Below are 19,191 nucleotides of genomic sequence, written 5' to 3'. Positions count from 1 at the left end.
TAGCCTGCTTTCAAAATGAAAATTACAGCTAATAAGAGGATGCTTATGGTGATCACCTACCTGAGGACGTATAACTTTGACTATGTTTTTAAGTGCTGTGTCTGGTGATGGAGGAGAGCAGTCAGGTGTTGGGCCTGTAGAGCTGTTTCTATGGTTACCGGATCCTGGTGCAGTAATTGCTACCTGAGGTGTATTATCTGTGAATAAAAATAGCATTTATGTGAACTTACAAATACTTCATACATTTTAAAATAAAAACTTCTTTTGAAAACAGAATGCTACTCAGAACACTATTTCAACTCACAAAACCTTTTATAATTTAAACATATTTGATAAGGAATATATTGCATATCTACATTTATTTTATCAGCCCATACATTCATTCTGTTTTAAGGCAGGATCTAGCACTCTATTAAGACCTAAATAAAATAAGGCACAAAAGAAAAACACAAATATTTCACTTTTGTTACCCTAAATTACCAATTGTGAATCCAAGTACTATCACTATAACGAGGGTGACTTAAAAGGGAGCTTTCTAACGCAACTCATACCTCATCCTGGAAAATCCTAACACATATGACCAGTTCAACAAGTTATATAAACACATACTCAGCTTAGAGCATGTTAATAGCCATCAGTGACAACTTTCCTGGATACTGTGAATGGACCAGTGAGGCTTAATTACACAGAAATGTACTCAGCTCCTCTGATGAAATTTCCATCTCCATAGAGCTGTGCACTGCAGTAGCTACCTTTCTAGCAGTATCTCAGCTAGATAACCTACAACTGGCTTAAAAACGTCTACAAACCTGCAGGTACATGAGAAACTGCTGTTCAGACATATTTTGTGATGCTGTTACCATTTTACAGCACTGTGAAGGAGCATTAAAGGGACTTAAAGTACCATTCCTACCTTCTCTAAATGCTCTTAGTGCTGTTTGAACAATGTAAAGTTAGTGAAAATCAGGTCAGAGGACAGAGAGGACTATGAAATAAGGCACAGATTCCAGCTGTGATGGTAACCAAGCACCAGAATGACTTAGCAGGAGGCCAAAAGCTCCACATTACTTCATACCTTTAGAACTGTATTATCAAAGAAATGCTTTCGTTCAGATTCTGGGGAAAATGCCATTGCCTGTGCATGGTCATGGTGGTCTTTACACTGTCTGTGAATTTATAGACTACTTTCTTTTGTGGGTCACAAAAACATGTGTTCAATGTTCCTAAATGTGCTATAGCACCCGCAGTTCTGCATTAAGACAATGATTACATTCAAATCTCATGTCTGTGGGCCTCAACTGACAGCCTGCAGAGTTCACAGAAGAAAGCCTATTTATTTGTAATTGAGGTGGATCACCAATATGTACTTTCACTCAGTGGGCAAATCCACTCCAAAAAACCCCAAACTCCAAATAAACAAAAGCACCCCCAGTGCTGTAAGCTAGATAATTTTTGTCTAACCAACTTCTGCAGGAACACACGTAATCTCCTCCATCTGAACAAGCCACAAATGCCTGTGTGAAAGCAATGACAGAAGCTTCTTGCTCTCAGTACTACTGACCTGAAAGAATTCTTGGAAGTATAACAGAGATTTCAAAGGGAAGGAAATACCCAGTTAAATGAATGTAGCTAAGAAAGGATAAAGAAGAATACTTGCAAGAACATAAACTTTATGGCCTTTCCAACTTCCAGATACTGTCATAGCATGCATGATTCTAAGAAATACTCCCCGTAGGAACACTACATATCTGAATGAGGTCTTAATGATTCTCGTCAAATACAGACTGACAAACTGTTCTTCTAAAGAAATACCAGGCTGGAATGTTTCAGCAATACTGTTACACTTAATGAAAGAGTAAATGAAAGTTCAGGTGGCAGTCTGGCAGGCATCCAAAATGGAGACATCCTGTACAGAACCTCAGGTGGTACCTGAGGTCTGACAGAATGAACCCTCCCTGTCACAGACACAGACAATTCCAACTTTGTTGAAAAGTGTCTGCATCAAAACTGCCAGTCCTTTAGGTGTGCAGTCTTAAGGCAGAGAAGGGCTTTTCCTGAGTCTTTGCAAGTGTGCAAAGAAAACATGGATCTGAATTAATTTCATTCAGAAAGTAATACAAATATGTGGATATAATGAATCAAATTTTTATACAGCCTTAGAAAGGAACTTAAGGTAAATCCTCATAATAATATCCCTAACCTGGAAGAACTTGGATGGCATTCGAGAAAGCCTTCAGTTTATCTTATGCTTTCCTGTCTGGCCTGGCATCTATCTCAAAAACTGTTTACATGCAGAATGTGAATAAGTATCCTGTGATTTGAAAGCCTAGCTCATCAAAGGAGGGACAGGGATTTGACAAGAAGACACCCCACTAAGGCCTTGCCATAGTCTTTCGAAATCTCATAGTGAGGATGAAGACTAAATATGAGTGTTAGGAGCATCTTAATCGAGCTGAAAGTCTTATCCTCTTTTGCTCCAGAATATGAAATATCATCTTTCAGTCTATGGACAGACTCATCAACAATTATCAATGAACCTCCCTGACTGAGGAATCAGAGACTTGCTTTGAGAGAGCCCTGCACTGTGTACGGAGATACCAGGAACTATACTGCTGCCAAGACATGTGGTAATACAGGCACCATCTAGGAAGCTAAGAAGTAACTTCTAGAGTGAGAAATGTTTCGTACAAGTCTAGTTAAGTGTATTTAATGCCCTTATTTACTTACTGGTGTGAGAAACAAACAGAACGATTGTCTCTGACAAACAGCTAAACCATAAGGAACACGAACTCCCTAGTAATTCAGCAGTCCCTGAGTTTCTGTCCCTGCTCTTTTGCTGTGAAGCCTGTGTGGCTGTACTTAAGCACAGCTGCCCTTTAGCTGATTAGCAGATGAAAGCCTTGCAAGTGAAATCGGGAAGTCTTGCAGGTGCGGAAGTATCTCAGAGGTAAATCGCTTGAAGGACAGATAGTTAGAAATATGGTTTGGTGCTGACGCTAATGAACACAGTTTTCTGGCTACCATTTCATTCTGTTTCAAGTCCTTGATGATAGGCGCCTCAACTTAGTTTACTCACACTTCAAATATTCAGAAGATATTTACAGAGGGGTCAGGCAGTATTGGCAAGATTTTGATCTTTCCACAGGAAACACCACAGCTTCTTGTTGAACCTGTTCAATGATAGCTCACCAAAGACTAGTTTTGCCCCTAGATACAGTCCCACCTGAGAAGCATTGAACTGAGTGGAAGTTAAATTCTTGAAATGAAAATTTATTGGAAGATACTCATGCGGAGAGGCAGGGCTGTTATATGCTCCACTAGACAGGACTGAGAAAAACTTCTCCAGGTACAGTCCATGCATGCAACCCTCATGAATTCAGGACCATACATAATATGCGGCAATCTCAAAAAAGAGTAGTTACAGTCTTTCCTTCCAAGCAAACTAAAATGGTAATACAAAAAAGGATCATGCTATTAGAATCTAAACATAAATCTTTAAAAAAAGTTAAAATATTTTTCTTTGAACTAAACATCTCAGAAAAAATCCAGCTGCTCAGTATTTCATGCCTTTGCTTCTTTCTCGAATGAAGGGTCTGACGTGTAATGGTTTCTTGTAAACAATTTCTTTATTGTGGACAGGTCTTTATTTTCACAGTAGGATCTTCCCATTAGGCAACCAATAATGATTTACTACCTGGGTCTGCTCCATCAGAGAGAGAACAGCACCATCAAATTAGTTCCTGCAACCAATTTGGGCGACTTCTCTGTTTATGTATACAGTACTCATAGTTTCATGCAGAACAGATTTGAATATATTTTCTTTTGTAATTAATTGATATAATAATTACGTTTTCATTTTCTTTTCTCTTTCTATGGTAACAAAACTAAAGCAAACATTTTTTTTTTTCCCTTTAGGTAACCATAATGGTAATAATCTAAGTTTCAGTGGAACATTTCAGAGCAAAAAGAACTTGGAACTTGAGAACCTACCAAATTTACCTAGGAAAGATTATCTCTTGTGCTGAGTTTCTGATAGGTGCTATAGATGGGGCCAAGTGGGAAGTATTTACGGCTGTCATTCTCTTCTAGTTCCTGGCTCAAGCTGCAATAAGCTAGGAGATGTTTCCGTACAAGTCAGATACCATCAGGCTCCAGGGATCATCTGGCAGCTAAAAATTACTGAACTGAAGCAAGCTCTAACAGTATTTCTTCCTGCCTCCATCATACATGAGAAACTGTCACAAGGATTATGTAATTGGAGCTTATTCTGAGTTTTAAAAAATGGTTACTGAGGACTTTCCATCCTCCACTTCCTTTGTTTCAAAGCAAAGGAAATAGAATAGGATAAGATAAAGAAAATACACTATGTTATGGCTTCTATGTGCAGAATAACCAAAACAATTTTTAAAAAAGTTAGATAAACTCAGGTTTTGGATTAACTGGACTCATCTAGTGTTGACTATAGACATAGCTATGTTGATTTACATCCTGGCAAATCTTACTAATTTGTTTTTTTGGTTGGTTGATTTGCTCAGCATACAGGGCTTTAAAGGACAGGAAGTGTTACAATACATCATGATCACATTTACCACTAACCACCTCATGGATATGTGAAAAAAGATGGTAATTCTTAAATTCCAAATTTCTCACAGGATTAGTCAGGATTAGACAGGTGAGTACTAGGCTTTTCCTTATGCATCAAAAAACTGTAATTACAAATGATGATATCATTGCTTGGAAGTTGAAGGTCAGGTTGTTCCAACCACCATTTAAAAAAATCTTTTTGCTTTCAAGCCACAGTAGCATTATTTAAATTTGAGCCACACCCTTTGATTATAGACAGGAACCTTGACTTCAGTAACACTAAAACCTATTAATATTGAATCAACTCCACCAAATCCAGAAATACAGATTAGTTTTTTACTGGTCTAACTCCATATTTCCATATTTCACCAACAGTTATTTTATATATTCTTACAGCAAAATGATAAGAAGAAATTGAATAGCATTGAATAAGAACTAATTCACATAATTGTTTTTTGAAAATTACAAACTTAAGAGTTTTAAAGTAATTTCATATGGGAAATATTTATTTTTCACAGCGACTTTTTATGAGGACATTAAGGGAGGAAGGAAGCAGCAAGACAGGCACCTCACATATATAATAAAATTGCAAAAAAGAGATACTTTTTGTGCATAGTGTTGTTTTATCTATTATCCACTTCAATGTTATTGAAGCCTAATTAATATGAGCAATTATCTTGTTCAGAAAAATGTTTAACTATGAATGTACACTAACCTCATGTCTCACACAAATGATATTATATAAGAGTTAAGATCATAACCGATCCTTTCTTAAGAAGAAAAGTTGGTCTACTATCACTGACATAAGTATTCAGTGATTCATTTCCAATGCAGTCTTTCAGTACAAAAAGAATTTCTGAATAAAGTGAAAACAACATTATGTAATGCGTTATATATGTCTATCTAATAAGACTGATTTTTGGAATTGAAATTCAGGGCCTAAAGTTAAACTTCTGTATTCATATGCTAGTAACTAAGTTGCTTTCCAAAGAAATGGCATTAGTTTGTTCTCAAAGTCTTGAGCAATTCAGAAACTGATCTTCAGACTTGCAAGGAGGGATTTCTTGAAATACAGCTACATTTCAGTGAGCATACTAAACTCTAAGTCAATGAAAACCAGTTACAGAGTATTAGTTAGAATTTAGAATATATTCTATATTTAGATATATTATACTGAAGAAATATTAGGTCAGAGAAACAAGCCCTAAACTTCATTAATTATACTAAGATATGCATTAGTTTTAAACAAAGGCTGGATGGCTAGCTCAGACTCTTCCATTGTAGACAAATAGGGCAAGATTCAACTGTCAAAGCACAGTTAACTGATGCCACCTCAGTGATCCAAGGCTATAGTAAGCTTTTTTCTGAAGTTTATAGGATTACAGGAGGTCTACAAATGAGGGCAGTGCAAGGAGCTCCTAGTCATGGATATGGTGACTGCTTTACACTTTTAAGAATCATTCGGATTTGAGTCTGGAGAGAGCAAAATGAAAGTGAATATTGTCTTCTCTCAATATATTGTAAGAACAAACTATGGTGTTCTTTTGCTACTCTCACCTACTAAGATGTTTGACAAAAACATAAAAATCTTAACTGTTTAACTGAAACTACAAAAAAAATCATGCACTGGGAACTTTGCCTTTTACTGTGCCGTGTGACATCAGCAGTCAGTTAGTAGATGATTGTCTTCGTTCATACGATACGCTGCATAGAGAAAAATGCCCTTATGGACAGTAATAGACCATATCACCACAGTTCAACAAGTGTTTCATCAGTATTTTAATCCATGTACTATGAGGACAAACTGCTCACTGGAACTTTTCTAATAGAAGATTTGTCTCATATTGTACTCAAAGAAAATGTACGATATGTATATAATGCTACAATATCAGCTATTGGGCAGATACCAAGTATACCAACCAGAACGCTTCCTACCACATCTCAGCAAGTGAAATATCAAAAGCCAAAAGTCAGCCCATATTCCAGAAACATAGTTATAATTAGATTTCACCTCAGAAATAAATCTTCACAATGGAACACACACTTAATCTGTAGCTTTCCACTTTCATTTCAGAAACATGCTAGTGTCCTTTTCAAAAACTACAGTTATGTCTATATTAGCTATGACATCAGTTATTTCTACAATTTAGTGTGATGGTGATGGATCAGCACATCAAAGCAGTTGATCCTCATGACAGTCCACTTAGAATATATGTGGATTTGAATTTTTAGGACTATACATCATCTCAGTTATTCTATCAAACACTCCCAGCACACATATACCTCACAGCTTCCAGAAGGACCCCATGCTTTTGGTGCCCACCTGAAATGAAACTTCAGATCAAAAAGGAGTCTGGTTACGTGCTCCAAAACCAGCCTATGACTAAAGAAATGAATAGTAACTGGGAACTATGACTTATTTCAAATTCACATCCAGTGCTCTGAACCAAAATGCAAATGTATATTCAGCCTATTTTATTTCCACATTCCAATTATTTGTGGAGCCACTTAAATACTATATGCTCAGATTTACAATTTGCTGTAAGAATGGAAGAAGAATATATTTAACTTTAGAGGTGTGGACCAGTAATAATCGAGAACTAGATTATACACTACACATCTATTAGTGTGTGTGTGTATATATATGTAGTAAATTCTAAAACCTCTGAAAATACTAGATATGAACAAAATACTAAAGCACAAAGTCTAATCATTATGACCTTGTAAAGCTTTATACTATAACCTCAGGGCCTGGATAGATTTGTGCACTGCAACTCCAGGAGAAAGAAAATAGGTGGAAAATGAAGTACCCATATATACATATGCACAAATATACGTAGATACACCTTCATACACATATAGACAATACCTTCAGAGGCATCTGATTACTAGTAAATAACTTCCTATTATTCCTCAAGCTCTGCTTGATGTGGAAGATTTCATGCAATGTTTCAAACTACTTGAAGGCAGGCCAAAACCCTGCATTTGTTTTGGACACCCCAGCATCAGGATAGTGCAAAAATGTGAATAAAGCTCCAGACAGCTTGCTGTTGTCTGGGATCAAAATGCTTTTTAGTATGGTATCAAGACAGACCTAAGTTTGATCAGTTATAGCAGACTCAATTTGCTAGACTATTGGAAAACTACTACAGAAACACTTATCCAGTCTGGCAATTTATACGGCTTTGGATTTGTCTTTTGAAAAAAATGTTGGAATGCCTTTGTCTGTACACGTTATATGTCCTCTTAAATTTACTGTGTTATATGGAGGCACAAAGCTCTGAAAAGAACATGGCAATGCCAGTCATCTATCTCGGAAATAAATCAATCTTAACCACAACAGAAATCTTGGAAGAATAGAAAAGGAGATAACATGGAAACAGCACTATTTCTGGAGGATCAGTCACCAGTCACTGAATTTACGTACATTTTCTCACAGAAGTCACCGCCACCAGAAGGGCTAGTTTCATTGACTGGCTAAGAAAAGAACAGGTTAATGTAGGTCCCATCATGGATGGTACCATAAGGACTAGATTTTAGTGCTCTTCAATAATGGGGGAATTATCCACTAGTCTTTTAAAAAGCTTCATAACTGGAATGAAAGAAGACTTGCCACTTATAAGCACACTGTAGTGATAGATAAACCAGTATTTTCTAATCCCAGGGATACTCAAAGATATGGAAGTTTTATCAGGGATATGCTGATACCCTTGTGCTGAGGACCAAGAAACTTGCCCAGATTATGCCTCAGGAAATCCTTCCCACTGTTGCTGAGCTTTTTCAAAAAGTGAGAGAGAGACCCAGGCCCACATGAAGAATCATCTGAATCCTGCTCTTTATGGTAAAGAGAATTTAGGCACAGTGATCTTCCTGAAGCTTACAGAGGGCTCACTGAAACACAGCTAACCCTTTCTAAGGCAGAGCAAGGAGAATCACCCCATTACACTAAAACATACCCATAGACAGATTTCAGTGCAAGTCTTAAAACAATATATCTGAACATTTTGTATGGAGACAGCACTACTTAGGCTCAATACATTCACTGTGGTTCAATCTAGGCTGCTGGATTCCACCAGCAGTAAATTTCCAGGGCAGGAGCCCAAGCCATCAAGTTGGAAGAAACTAAGACCCAAAACTGAGCAGAGAGGCCACAAAATAGTAGGAATTGCCCTGATTTGATACAGAGCTGCCATGTGTATGACTTCTGGGATTAGCATGTGTGATAAAAATGTGTCTCCTGTAAGTGGTGGATCCATTGCAAAGATTCAGAGCAATTGCATACAGTAAATTAAGCCAGGCTGCAGTTCGTTCAGAAATCCAGGAAAAATTAGAAAATCTCCTATTTTGTCAGACAGATAACAAAAACGTTCATGGTATACAGTAGCCCAAATTGAGGGACTAGGCAATTTCCCACAGTATAGGATTCAGCTTTAAAATTGTTTTAACTTGACTAAACCCCTAAAGCAAATCTTCTCTCCTACATGACTATTCAACACGGCATAAATCTAGGAACTACAGATGAGGACAATCATGTTTCAGGATTTCAAGGAACGAACATTAACAAGGGACATTTCAAAAGAGCAGATGGAACGCTGAATAATAGAATCAGTAGGTAGCTACACTGGATACATAGAGAGAACGGTTGGACTAAAGTGTTTGAATTTGCTCTTTTGAATTTGTTTAGTTTCCCACACACTTAAACCTGAATAACCATTGTTCTGGGTAGGATTGTAAATATATATCTGCAACTGTCTTGTTGAAAGCACTTGAAGCCATAACTGGCCCAGTCTTGGATGTGTCAGCTATTTCAAGACTATGTTTGGAATTAATTACCAGTGAAGTGCATTCCAGTGGCAGCAGGGGGTCTGCTTCGTTGTTTCTGCATCATCCACGAGAGTTGGGTATGACTATTATCAACTTTTTATTTCCTCTAATCACCCACCTGCACAAATAGACTTTGGAACTGCTTCAAGCTTGCATAACCCTTGTAATACCAGGCAACTGTCTGGAAAAACATCTGTCATTAAGTACTAATGAGAGATGATGGGTGATTTCCACCATTTCCTGAGTAACCTTTTGAGACTGCCTCTGCAAGCTGTTGATGTCTAATTGAGCATCCAAAAACAATGCTACACAGTTGCCATATACTTTATTTGTGAAATGTTTTTTTTTGTTGGCTTTTCTATGTTTAAAAGGTTTGTAGTGAAATGACTGCACTTGCCTATGACAGTTATTTCATAGATTTCTACATTTGCCTTGTCTCAGCATGTAGTCATGTTTCTGGAAGTTCAATGAAAAGCACACAGCATAGTTACAGGTGCCAAAATATTTTTGTTTATTTCAGTCATTCACTAAAAACTGTAATGCCTAGTAGTCTTGTAAAAAAACAATCCTCCAAAAAAGAATGATACATATTGGGAATGCCTGTGCTTATTTTTAAATTTAACTCAGTGAGAGGCCACTGAATGCTATCATATGAATGCCTTAGTATTTCACAAAGCTTCTCCTATAATCCAAAGAGAATAACCAAACCGTGCTTTGCAGACAAAGTATTCTACTATTGCAAATGCAATAGATGATTAGTGAATTGGGCTACATTTTCAAATTATCTCAGAATATAAACTGCAAAAGGTGATAAGATAAGTGCTCTCAAATCATTTAAATAATACTGGTAATAGCCATACTCCTCAGGGATCAAGCTCAGTTAATAAATAACTTAAGCAGTCTTGAAGATAAACCTTCCAGTATGTATCTATCTTTAGCTGCAATTGAATGCAATTCATGGACAAAACTGTATTTTCATAAGCTTCAGTTCTTCTGAAGTATCAAGTAGTTAATAAAGCTCTTTGTCAGAACACTGAAGCCAAAAACATTTTTAACCAAAATATTTTAAAGCCACAGAGCTAGGAATAATGTTTTAAATGTTTCAATATCCAGTTATTCTTATTTAAAGTATCTAAATTTTTGAGTGACTTCAGAGAGCTTGTCTCACTCTGAAAGTTTACATTTTTATATTTAATATAGATTCACACAGAAAAAAGTATTTTGTTCAAAACTCTAAATGTATATTGTAGCCAATGTAACAATATATTAATTAAGCACAAAGACATTGTCCAGCAGGCTGTCATACACAGTCAGAATTCAGGGAATCTTAAGAGCCTCTGCTGTTTATTTTGGAAGCAATATGGAAACATCTGTGTCAGAGCGGACCAGCTACCTTGTCCAATATGTTATCCCGATAATGTCCAAACGATTTGAGAAAGATAAAGGAAATACTGTGGCTAATTTTGGAATAACACAATCCATTTTTCAACCATTATCAGCTGATTTGTGGCACTACAGCATTAGAGTTTTTAGTAGCTAAAAAAACCCGAACACTTGATTCTATTTTTTAATTTTCAAATAATCTTTTATCATTAACACGCCAAAACAATTTTGCCCTGTTTATGTATTTTTATTTATAGTTAGCTTTTTCTTCTGAAAAATACTCAATATTCTATCCTTTTTACTAATACTCCTGCATTAACTTTTTTCTATCTGCTGCAATTTAGATTAAATTATATAACAGTATTATATATTTATGCATTATTAAGCTTACCTCCTGACTGACAAAGCAGGATATACATAACTTCTGCTCTGAGTGTTTAGAATCTTCTATACACTTCAGCATCTTTAATTCAGTTACTGTCACAGTGTGCAGTTGGCCTCAGTGGTTTTCTCTTCTTGTTTTGGTTTTAGGGGTTCTCAGATCCACAAGCTAGCTCTGCAGATTTCTTCCTATTAAGTGTTCCCACTAATGCAACCTACTACATTTCATAGAGAGGCCACAGAGTTTGGAGAGATCTTTGGAATTTTTGAGAGCAGCATTAATTACATAAAGGAATGATAAAGATAGCACAAAACTTTACATATATTGAAGAGGTATGCTATTTGTATTTGCTCCTGATAGCAAATTAATAAATCACAATTTTTAGGCCATGCAGCTTTGGCCTGTTTATTTGACATAGAGCTAAAGCAGTATATTTGGACAAGGAATATTCCAATATAGTGGGTCAGAAATGAAGTAGCTGATCCCATCCAAACATTAATACCAAAAGAGGGATCATAATTAAGTGAAAACATACTTTTTTTTTTTGCCAAGTTTTATAGAGAAAAATATGACTTAAAAATATTCAACATTCCTCAACTTCAAGTCTAAAACTATACTGAAAAATTACAGTTAAATTCTGCTGGAATACAGGTAAATATTCAGCCAAAACAAAAGGCAGGATTCACAGAATTCCTGTCACCCTTACTGCCAGAACTCCTAACCACCAACAACTTTGTACTGCAAATATCCTTATTCCATCAGACTATGAGTCACAAATTCATTCCACATTGTGTTTATCAGGCTGATATCTAGCAGTTGGACAAGCAATTTATGAAATGTATTGCTTTTTGTTTGCAATGACTTCACAAGGCGTTTAACACTTTTGTCAAATTTATCAATGGCAAAACCTTGTTTACGTTATTACAGGTTAGATGAGGAAAAACTCTGAAAGACAACCTATATAATTCACCAGGAAAAAAAAAAGTATTTTTTGCAAATTTTACTTATGCAATATCCACAGAAAGTTTTTATATTTTTTCATTATAACATAAGACAGAAATAGATGTCAAAATAATGGAAATGCTCTCAGAGAAAAAAATTCGTTTCAATCCCAGCACTGCTGGTAAGAAACTAGTTTTAATCGTACTGTATTATTTAAGTATCTTCCAGCAGGGAGGGAATGAGATCTGAAAGAGAAAGGACATGCAGTGAACAGCTGGAGCTAGAGTGGAAAGAATATTTTTACTAACAGCTGTTATAATATCCTCATCCAGAACAGATACTACTGCATACAATGATATATTGCATCATAGAAAGAATAATACACCCTGCCTTGGAGAAAAAAATATGAAATGGTCCTTCTGAAGACTTTTCCTGCTTTCTGAAAACAATAAAGCAACTGAGTGTAAAAATATTCTTTTGTATGGGTTCTTCCAAATCTGCTGTAGTTGAAGGCATGTCAGAAAAAAAGGAAAAGACTAGCTTGATATCCTGTTACAGCAGAAAATTATTATATCATTAGCTGCTAGTAAAGATATGCTGCATCTATATGTTTGTGGATTGGCAATACAAACCCATTCCCATCCTATTTTGATATATAGCAAAATCCTACAACTCTTGCACACTTCAAATTTCATTTTGAGGTGGCACAAAATATGAAAATGGTATAAAAAGAACAAAAATGAAATCTCTGTAAAGTAATAGGAAGAAACTTTTTGGCAGAAAGCTACATACTGCCATCAGGACTAGCAGATGCAGAAAGGGAGACAGAAGCAGAGAAAATGGAAGTAAATGAGTGTTTTTATTTAACTTAAAATAGAACAGGAGGAAAAATTTTTTTTCTTACAGAATGCAACACTGATTACCTTCACTAGGAATCAATGTTTTTCTATTTTTTAATAATCTTTGACACTGAACAAAACAAATAAATCTGTTCATTATGTACAAAAATGATTTTAGTAATTGCTTAATATTTTCACAAATATTTTGATTTTAACAAAATTGAGCAAGCTATGCCAAGATTTCTGCTTTCCAAATGTACTAAAGTTAGTAGATAAGTTTATTAAAAGAGCTCATAAAGCATATCATAATCTCTTGAAAAAGCGAGTTCTCAATAGAACACATTTAAAGGTATTGAAATGTTAAATAAAATAACAAATTTTTCACAAAATGACCACATTTAAGTTGTTACTTACTGGAGAAGTAAAGTCAGTAGAAACAGGGCATGATTATTTTTATCCTAAAAGATAGTATTTCAGCTCTGTTTCATGTCAATGATGAAATAAAATTATTAGTATGCATCTCTAGTTGATTGTATGCTATAAGCTAAAATTTTTCAGTTTGTTTGGCAGTGGGTAGAAGGAGGAGTTATGGCTATATTAGGTCTACTAGAACTATCGGAAAGACAACAAGGTTACTAACTGCATTCATATCAAAGCCAGCGACACTTCACTACAATAATTTAAAAAGCACAGTAACTGAGTGGCAGTAGATGATCTCTACAAGGAAATAAAGATGGAAAGTAGGGAGGGGGGAGCAGGCAGAACAACGATCCAGAGAACTCAGTATCTGTCTATTAGAGCCACCAAACTGATGTATGAATGCTGTGTATAGCTGATTGTGAATTGCTTGGCAAATTATTTTCACCATGTAAAAACTCTTTCATCCAAACTAAATTTCTTGGGGAAATGTATCATTTTCAGGATATTTTCATCAATAATCAGAGCAGGATGGAAGTCTTTTGCAAGAAAGACTAAGGGGGGAAAAAGAGACAAAGACTGCAGGGCAGGTATCCTACAGACCTGATCTTTTGTTCATTCAGTTCATGGGTCTTCCTGGAGCTCAACCCTATTCTGACAGAATGGGGTATGGATTAAGTTCATATATCTTAGTCTGACATGGAGCTGGGATGTAGATAAGACGTGAAATGTGGGCCCAGCGCTGAATAACATTCTCACATCTTGTGATATAGATATAGACACTCACAATACAGCCTGGTACTCAGAAATTAGGGTTCTCAGATTGATCCCTCATATCCCAGACATGTGCCCTGATATGGGACATAAAACCAGAAGGGATTGCCCAAGTCATCAAATATAATATCAAAATTGAAGGCAATCACATAATAATAACTGTGCTACAAGGCACTTGTAGACTACACACCTATTCACCATCTACAGCAAGTCACAAAACACTACCTAATACACTGTATTAAACTTGCAACCTTTAATACAAAATATCAAAAAAGCCTGAAAAACTACACAAGGAGCAGGAGAGTCAGGAGCGCTGTTAATGTCACAATGTTCTGCAACAGCTGAGAATGTCTAGGTGATCCTCAGATATGTATATTGCAGTATCTAATGATCAATCATTCAGAGCTAAGCAGCTTTATCATCAGAAATTGAGACTAAAAAGTGGAGAAATTAATGTTCCACAAAAGACAGCTGGGTTCTTTGTGTGATTCAAGACTTATCTATATTGCATTTCCTGTTACATCTACAGTGTTTCTGAAAACCAGTTTAGCTTTTTTTTATAGTATTTGAACTTAATTGCATTATAGACATAAGTGAAGCACTAATTCTTGAGCACTGGATCTCGCAAATTTTAAGGACCCTGTTTCATCCTAATGTAAAATAGGGCAATATGCAAAGTCTTGAGTATAACAGAATAAAAAGTATGAGGTCAAGAGAACAGGTTCCTCCCAACTTCTAATATTCTAAGATTCTAAGATTCAACTTGAAAAGCTTTGCAGAAAATTCGATTTAAGGTTTGTAGAAAATTCACAGGTGCACCAGGAAACATATAATATTAGCTGAATGCCTACTGAGGATCTCCATGCAGTGCTATACCCTTTACACAAGCTTATAATCCTCTAGAACATACCAGATGCATGTAAAATAAACAAATTAATGGTAAGATGAAGTTCTACTATTACCACTAATATTAGCAATTTGATGAGTTTTATAGCAATATTATTCCTCATATATCTCAAATTTTGCCACTTACAAAAGGTACTATCACTTACATCTGCTCAATTATAAGACAATCTCAGGAGCATTTTTACTAGAGGATTACTTACTAGACTATGTACTACAACATGGAATATTTTGTATACAGTCTATATATATTTCACCTCTGACTCAAAAGTACTTGCAAAGGATGCTGCAACTAATAGTCATTTAACACGGAAAAACTCAAATGCTGCTAAATAATACTTGCATGTGGGCTTTAAAATGCAAAACACCTCAAAATAATTATGTTCCTTTGAATTGTCTTGATTTGAAAAAGGGGTTTTTTCTGACAGCATGCAGTCAAGTGTATAATGAGATCATTCTCGATGGTAATCACACTGGGATGGATGAAACCGAGTGTTGGTCAGAATGCATGCACTTTAATGAGCACTTATTTGCAAAAATTGCCCCAAACTCCCATGACATCTAATTTTTTTCAACTGTACTTTAACGAATAATAATAAAAAGTAATGAATCATCAGAAAATGTTTAGCATATGTCAAGAGCAGCCTTTTTCGCTCACTTTGCAGAGAAAATGTAAGCCAGTTCTTTGGAAAGTGGAATTACTTTAACAACATAAACATATTTACTAAAGCATACTGGATGGGTGGAGACCTGCATGTATTTTGATAACGAACTGGTCATGTGGTATCAGTCATTCCCATGTGCTTTAGCTTCAGAAAAGACAGAGTATTTTTAAGAATAACATTTCATTGTTAAGGATCTTATCAGAGATGTTATCCAGAAGAGCATATGATGGGGAGCAATTATCTTAATTATATACTAAAAACCTCTTAGAGGGATGATAAGGTTGTAAAGGAAAGTACATTAGAGCTGCGCTATGTAAGAATTGATGTGGCTTGTGCACCCTCAATTCAGCCTTCTGTACACAGGCATTCTGAAGAAGTCTTTCATGATGATTATAATGCTGTTTCCCCACAAGACCTCTGCTGCATCAAGGACATAAAGGAGTGGGGGAAGTGAACAATGGAACAAACTAAATTATGGCACATTGCTCTAGAAATGTGGCAGGAGAAATAATGTTATAAAACAGTGGAGATGTGAAATATTTCCCCTAAATATCAAACAGAAACTCAGATTAAAATACACTCATATGAAAATATCCAAAGGGAATGTTAAATGAGAGTTACTAAAGCTAGAAACTTTTAATCTACAGATCTATCTAACTTGTACCCAAGAGTTTAAAAAGATCTGGCAAGAATTTACCTCAAAAAATGGTGCTGCTTCTTAATAGCACTTGGTATGTTGGTAAGATTTGAGAATACTAAAAGGAAGCTAATAGAGTAACCTTAGTAGGCTTTCAGCCTGACATCAGGAGTAATGGAATAGCTGATATGGATCACCATTAATAATAAATGAAAGGGGCATAGGTCATGCAAATTAGCATTGCTTCAGAGAAACTGGATCTTATTAGTTAACCTGTTTTTTAAATGAAATTATAAGGCTGTTTAATACAAGTAAATAGAGTTAATTTGACATTCACTTTTATACTACATTTGGGTTAATATTACATTTGGGTTATTAAAATTTATTAAAGTGGTCTACATTTGCAACTGAAGTAATTTTAAAAAGTTAATAATGAATGGTTCCAGATGTATGTGCATAAGAAGTATCTACTGTATATATTACCTACTTGCTCCTTCCAGACTACCCAAATGAAAAAAAAAGATGATAACCGTTTTACCCATCTTTATCCTACAAGTACCACTGCGGGTGGAAGGAGGGTCAAAAAGCCTGTATAAACCTCATTTCTCTTAACGTTCTCTTTTGGGATGCTGAAAGCTGCCAGTCAACTGGGCAAGAATCAGTCAAGAAAGTATGACACAAGAAACAGTGGTCACTGAATGCTTCCACTGCTTGCTTCTCAGTTTGTGATACTGATGTTATATTTTTGCTTTTCTGGATAAATTCTGCTTTTGTCAAAAGGTAAGAAGTTAAATGAAACCAAAAAGCAGGAGTTTTTTACTCCAAAACAGCAAAGAATCAATTTTTAGCATAGTGCTTTGCAGTTAGAGTCTGCCACTCCAGTAAGGGCAGAACTGGAAGATTTCAATTTTCTAGTTATTGTTTAATATGAGAATTTTATGATAACAGAAGTTTGTCCAAATACAAAATTGTTCTGTTTAAAATCTAGAATAACTAAGGGAACAGTTGTGTTAGGGGAACATGTGGCTTTCTCTCATGCTGCCCAGGACTTCTTAGAGTGGAAGCAGATGGTAGATGAACTATATTGAAATCTTTTATCATTCATGTTCTCTCTTTTATTCATTTGTCTGTTAACACATTTATAATTCGAGTCACACCCTAATGAAAATGGTGCCTATTTTGTACCATGGGAGTTAAATTTTATTTTTCATCTCCCTTTGTAACTTCTATCAAGAAAGCTGATTCCCACATTGTAGGAGAAATTGAAACAGTAAAGAGTGGATATGTTTTCTTCTTTAAACATTAGATAGGGGATATATGCACTGTTGGTATAACTCTACTGTCAGCAGGCTACAGCCATATCAAGAAAGAATATGGAACAGGACCTGTACATGAAGCGTACATGAATCACCTGGATCTGTTTCTTAGGTGATACCAGAAACCTGGATTACCTGAACTACCTAGGAACGAACTTCACTGTAAAAAGAATTTTCAGGCTGTCTCACCCACCTCCTGGAACCTACCCAAAGATAATTAAAATAGGTCATAGCTTTCACATGCTGTCTAAGTGTGATTTTAGGGAGGTAGCTAACTGGGCAGAAATCAGAGATCCACACCGCCCTGACCCACCTACAGCCACCTCCAACTACAACCGTGTTATAATACCTTAAGAGGTATCCTCTCCTGATTTCAGATGAAATCAAAGGAAAAGGGAAATAGTCTCAAAGACAGAACCTCATTTTTCATATTCTACTACAAGACACAATATTTGTGATCTCATACCAATACCTAATTGACTAATTTCTAATTTTAATAAATACCCTTTTTTTGGAAGATATATATAGTGAAAATCTAACCCAACAGAAATCAACAGCAAAACATGCCCTAACAAGGTTAGGAATATATGCTAGCCTCTGAGACTTAGATCACTTGAAGACCTACTGGTCAAAATCAGTAGGTGAATTACACCTGTCAGCAAAATAGTAATCAACATAGGACCAGAAACGTGGGTGAACTATGCTCCTCTAAGACATTAGTACTAAAAAAGCTAATATAAAGCATATTAAGTATACTCCAAGAACTATGATAACATCAGAAATAGAGAAAATGGGTATGAAAATATTGTTATGATAAAACAGAACTTCCAAGCACCTATATTTTGGGGATTTGTACCTAGAGAAAATAAAAAGAACTATAAAATGCCAGAAAATACCTAAGAATAGAAAATAAATTATAAATTTATAACTTATATTATAGGAACAACTATATCGGCAAACACTCTCCAGGCATAATTTTCAGAAATCTTTTCTTTTACATTTTCAAAAGGTGCTTAAAACAAATACTAGCTGTACTGAAGAAAAAACAACAAAATGCATGATAGAAGAACTATTGTATATTTTATTCTTCCATCAGCACTCCCCTTAACCTTTATTAAAATGCCACGTGAAATTAAAAAATCTGAACTGCAAACATATGCTAGTGCATTAGACAAAATTGCTTCTTGTAAGAAGTGTGCACCCTATACTGTGGCAGTAGGAATGACAAATATGAAATGTGTCATCACTGAAACTCAGTCAGAAGGTTGGTTTGGTTTCCAATACACTGTGTTCTGGCAAAGATTTGTATCCTGAAGCTCTGAATGTGATTCTTACATCTTTATAAATTAACCTGTTAAAACAAGTAAATTGAGAAATTCTGTACCATAGGCAAATTCTCTCCATATGGCTCAGACACAGGTTAAAGGAAGACAAGAGTAGAGAAGTACATATAGGTCTTATAACTAAGGCTGGGCATTATATTTCACTATGAATAAGTTACTGACCGAAAAGTACAGCTGAAAAT

The 19,191-nt window shown here is 35.6% G+C and overlaps 1 protein-coding gene across 7 annotated transcripts in view; it reads right to left on the bottom strand.

Moving 5' to 3' along the window:
* The window catches only part of ANKS1B (ankyrin repeat and sterile alpha motif domain containing 1B), a 450,718-nt gene that overhangs the window by 284,099 nt on the left and 147,428 nt on the right, over positions 1–19,191 (bottom strand). For all 7 annotated transcript variants that reach the window (XM_075080262.1, XM_075080270.1, XM_075080279.1 and 4 more), the window contains exon 11: positions 61–197. In XM_075080262.1, the coding sequence (XP_074936363.1) occupies positions 61–197 (137 nt within the window). The remainder of the gene's footprint in view (positions 1–60; positions 198–19,191) is intronic.

This window comes from Phalacrocorax aristotelis, chromosome 1, assembly GCF_949628215.1.
Source record: "Phalacrocorax aristotelis chromosome 1, bGulAri2.1, whole genome shotgun sequence".
Classification (NCBI taxonomy): domain Eukaryota; kingdom Metazoa; phylum Chordata; class Aves; order Suliformes; family Phalacrocoracidae; genus Phalacrocorax; species Phalacrocorax aristotelis.
The sequence above is the reverse complement of the archived record's forward strand: the minus strand, read 5'-3'. Positions and strand labels throughout refer to the sequence as shown.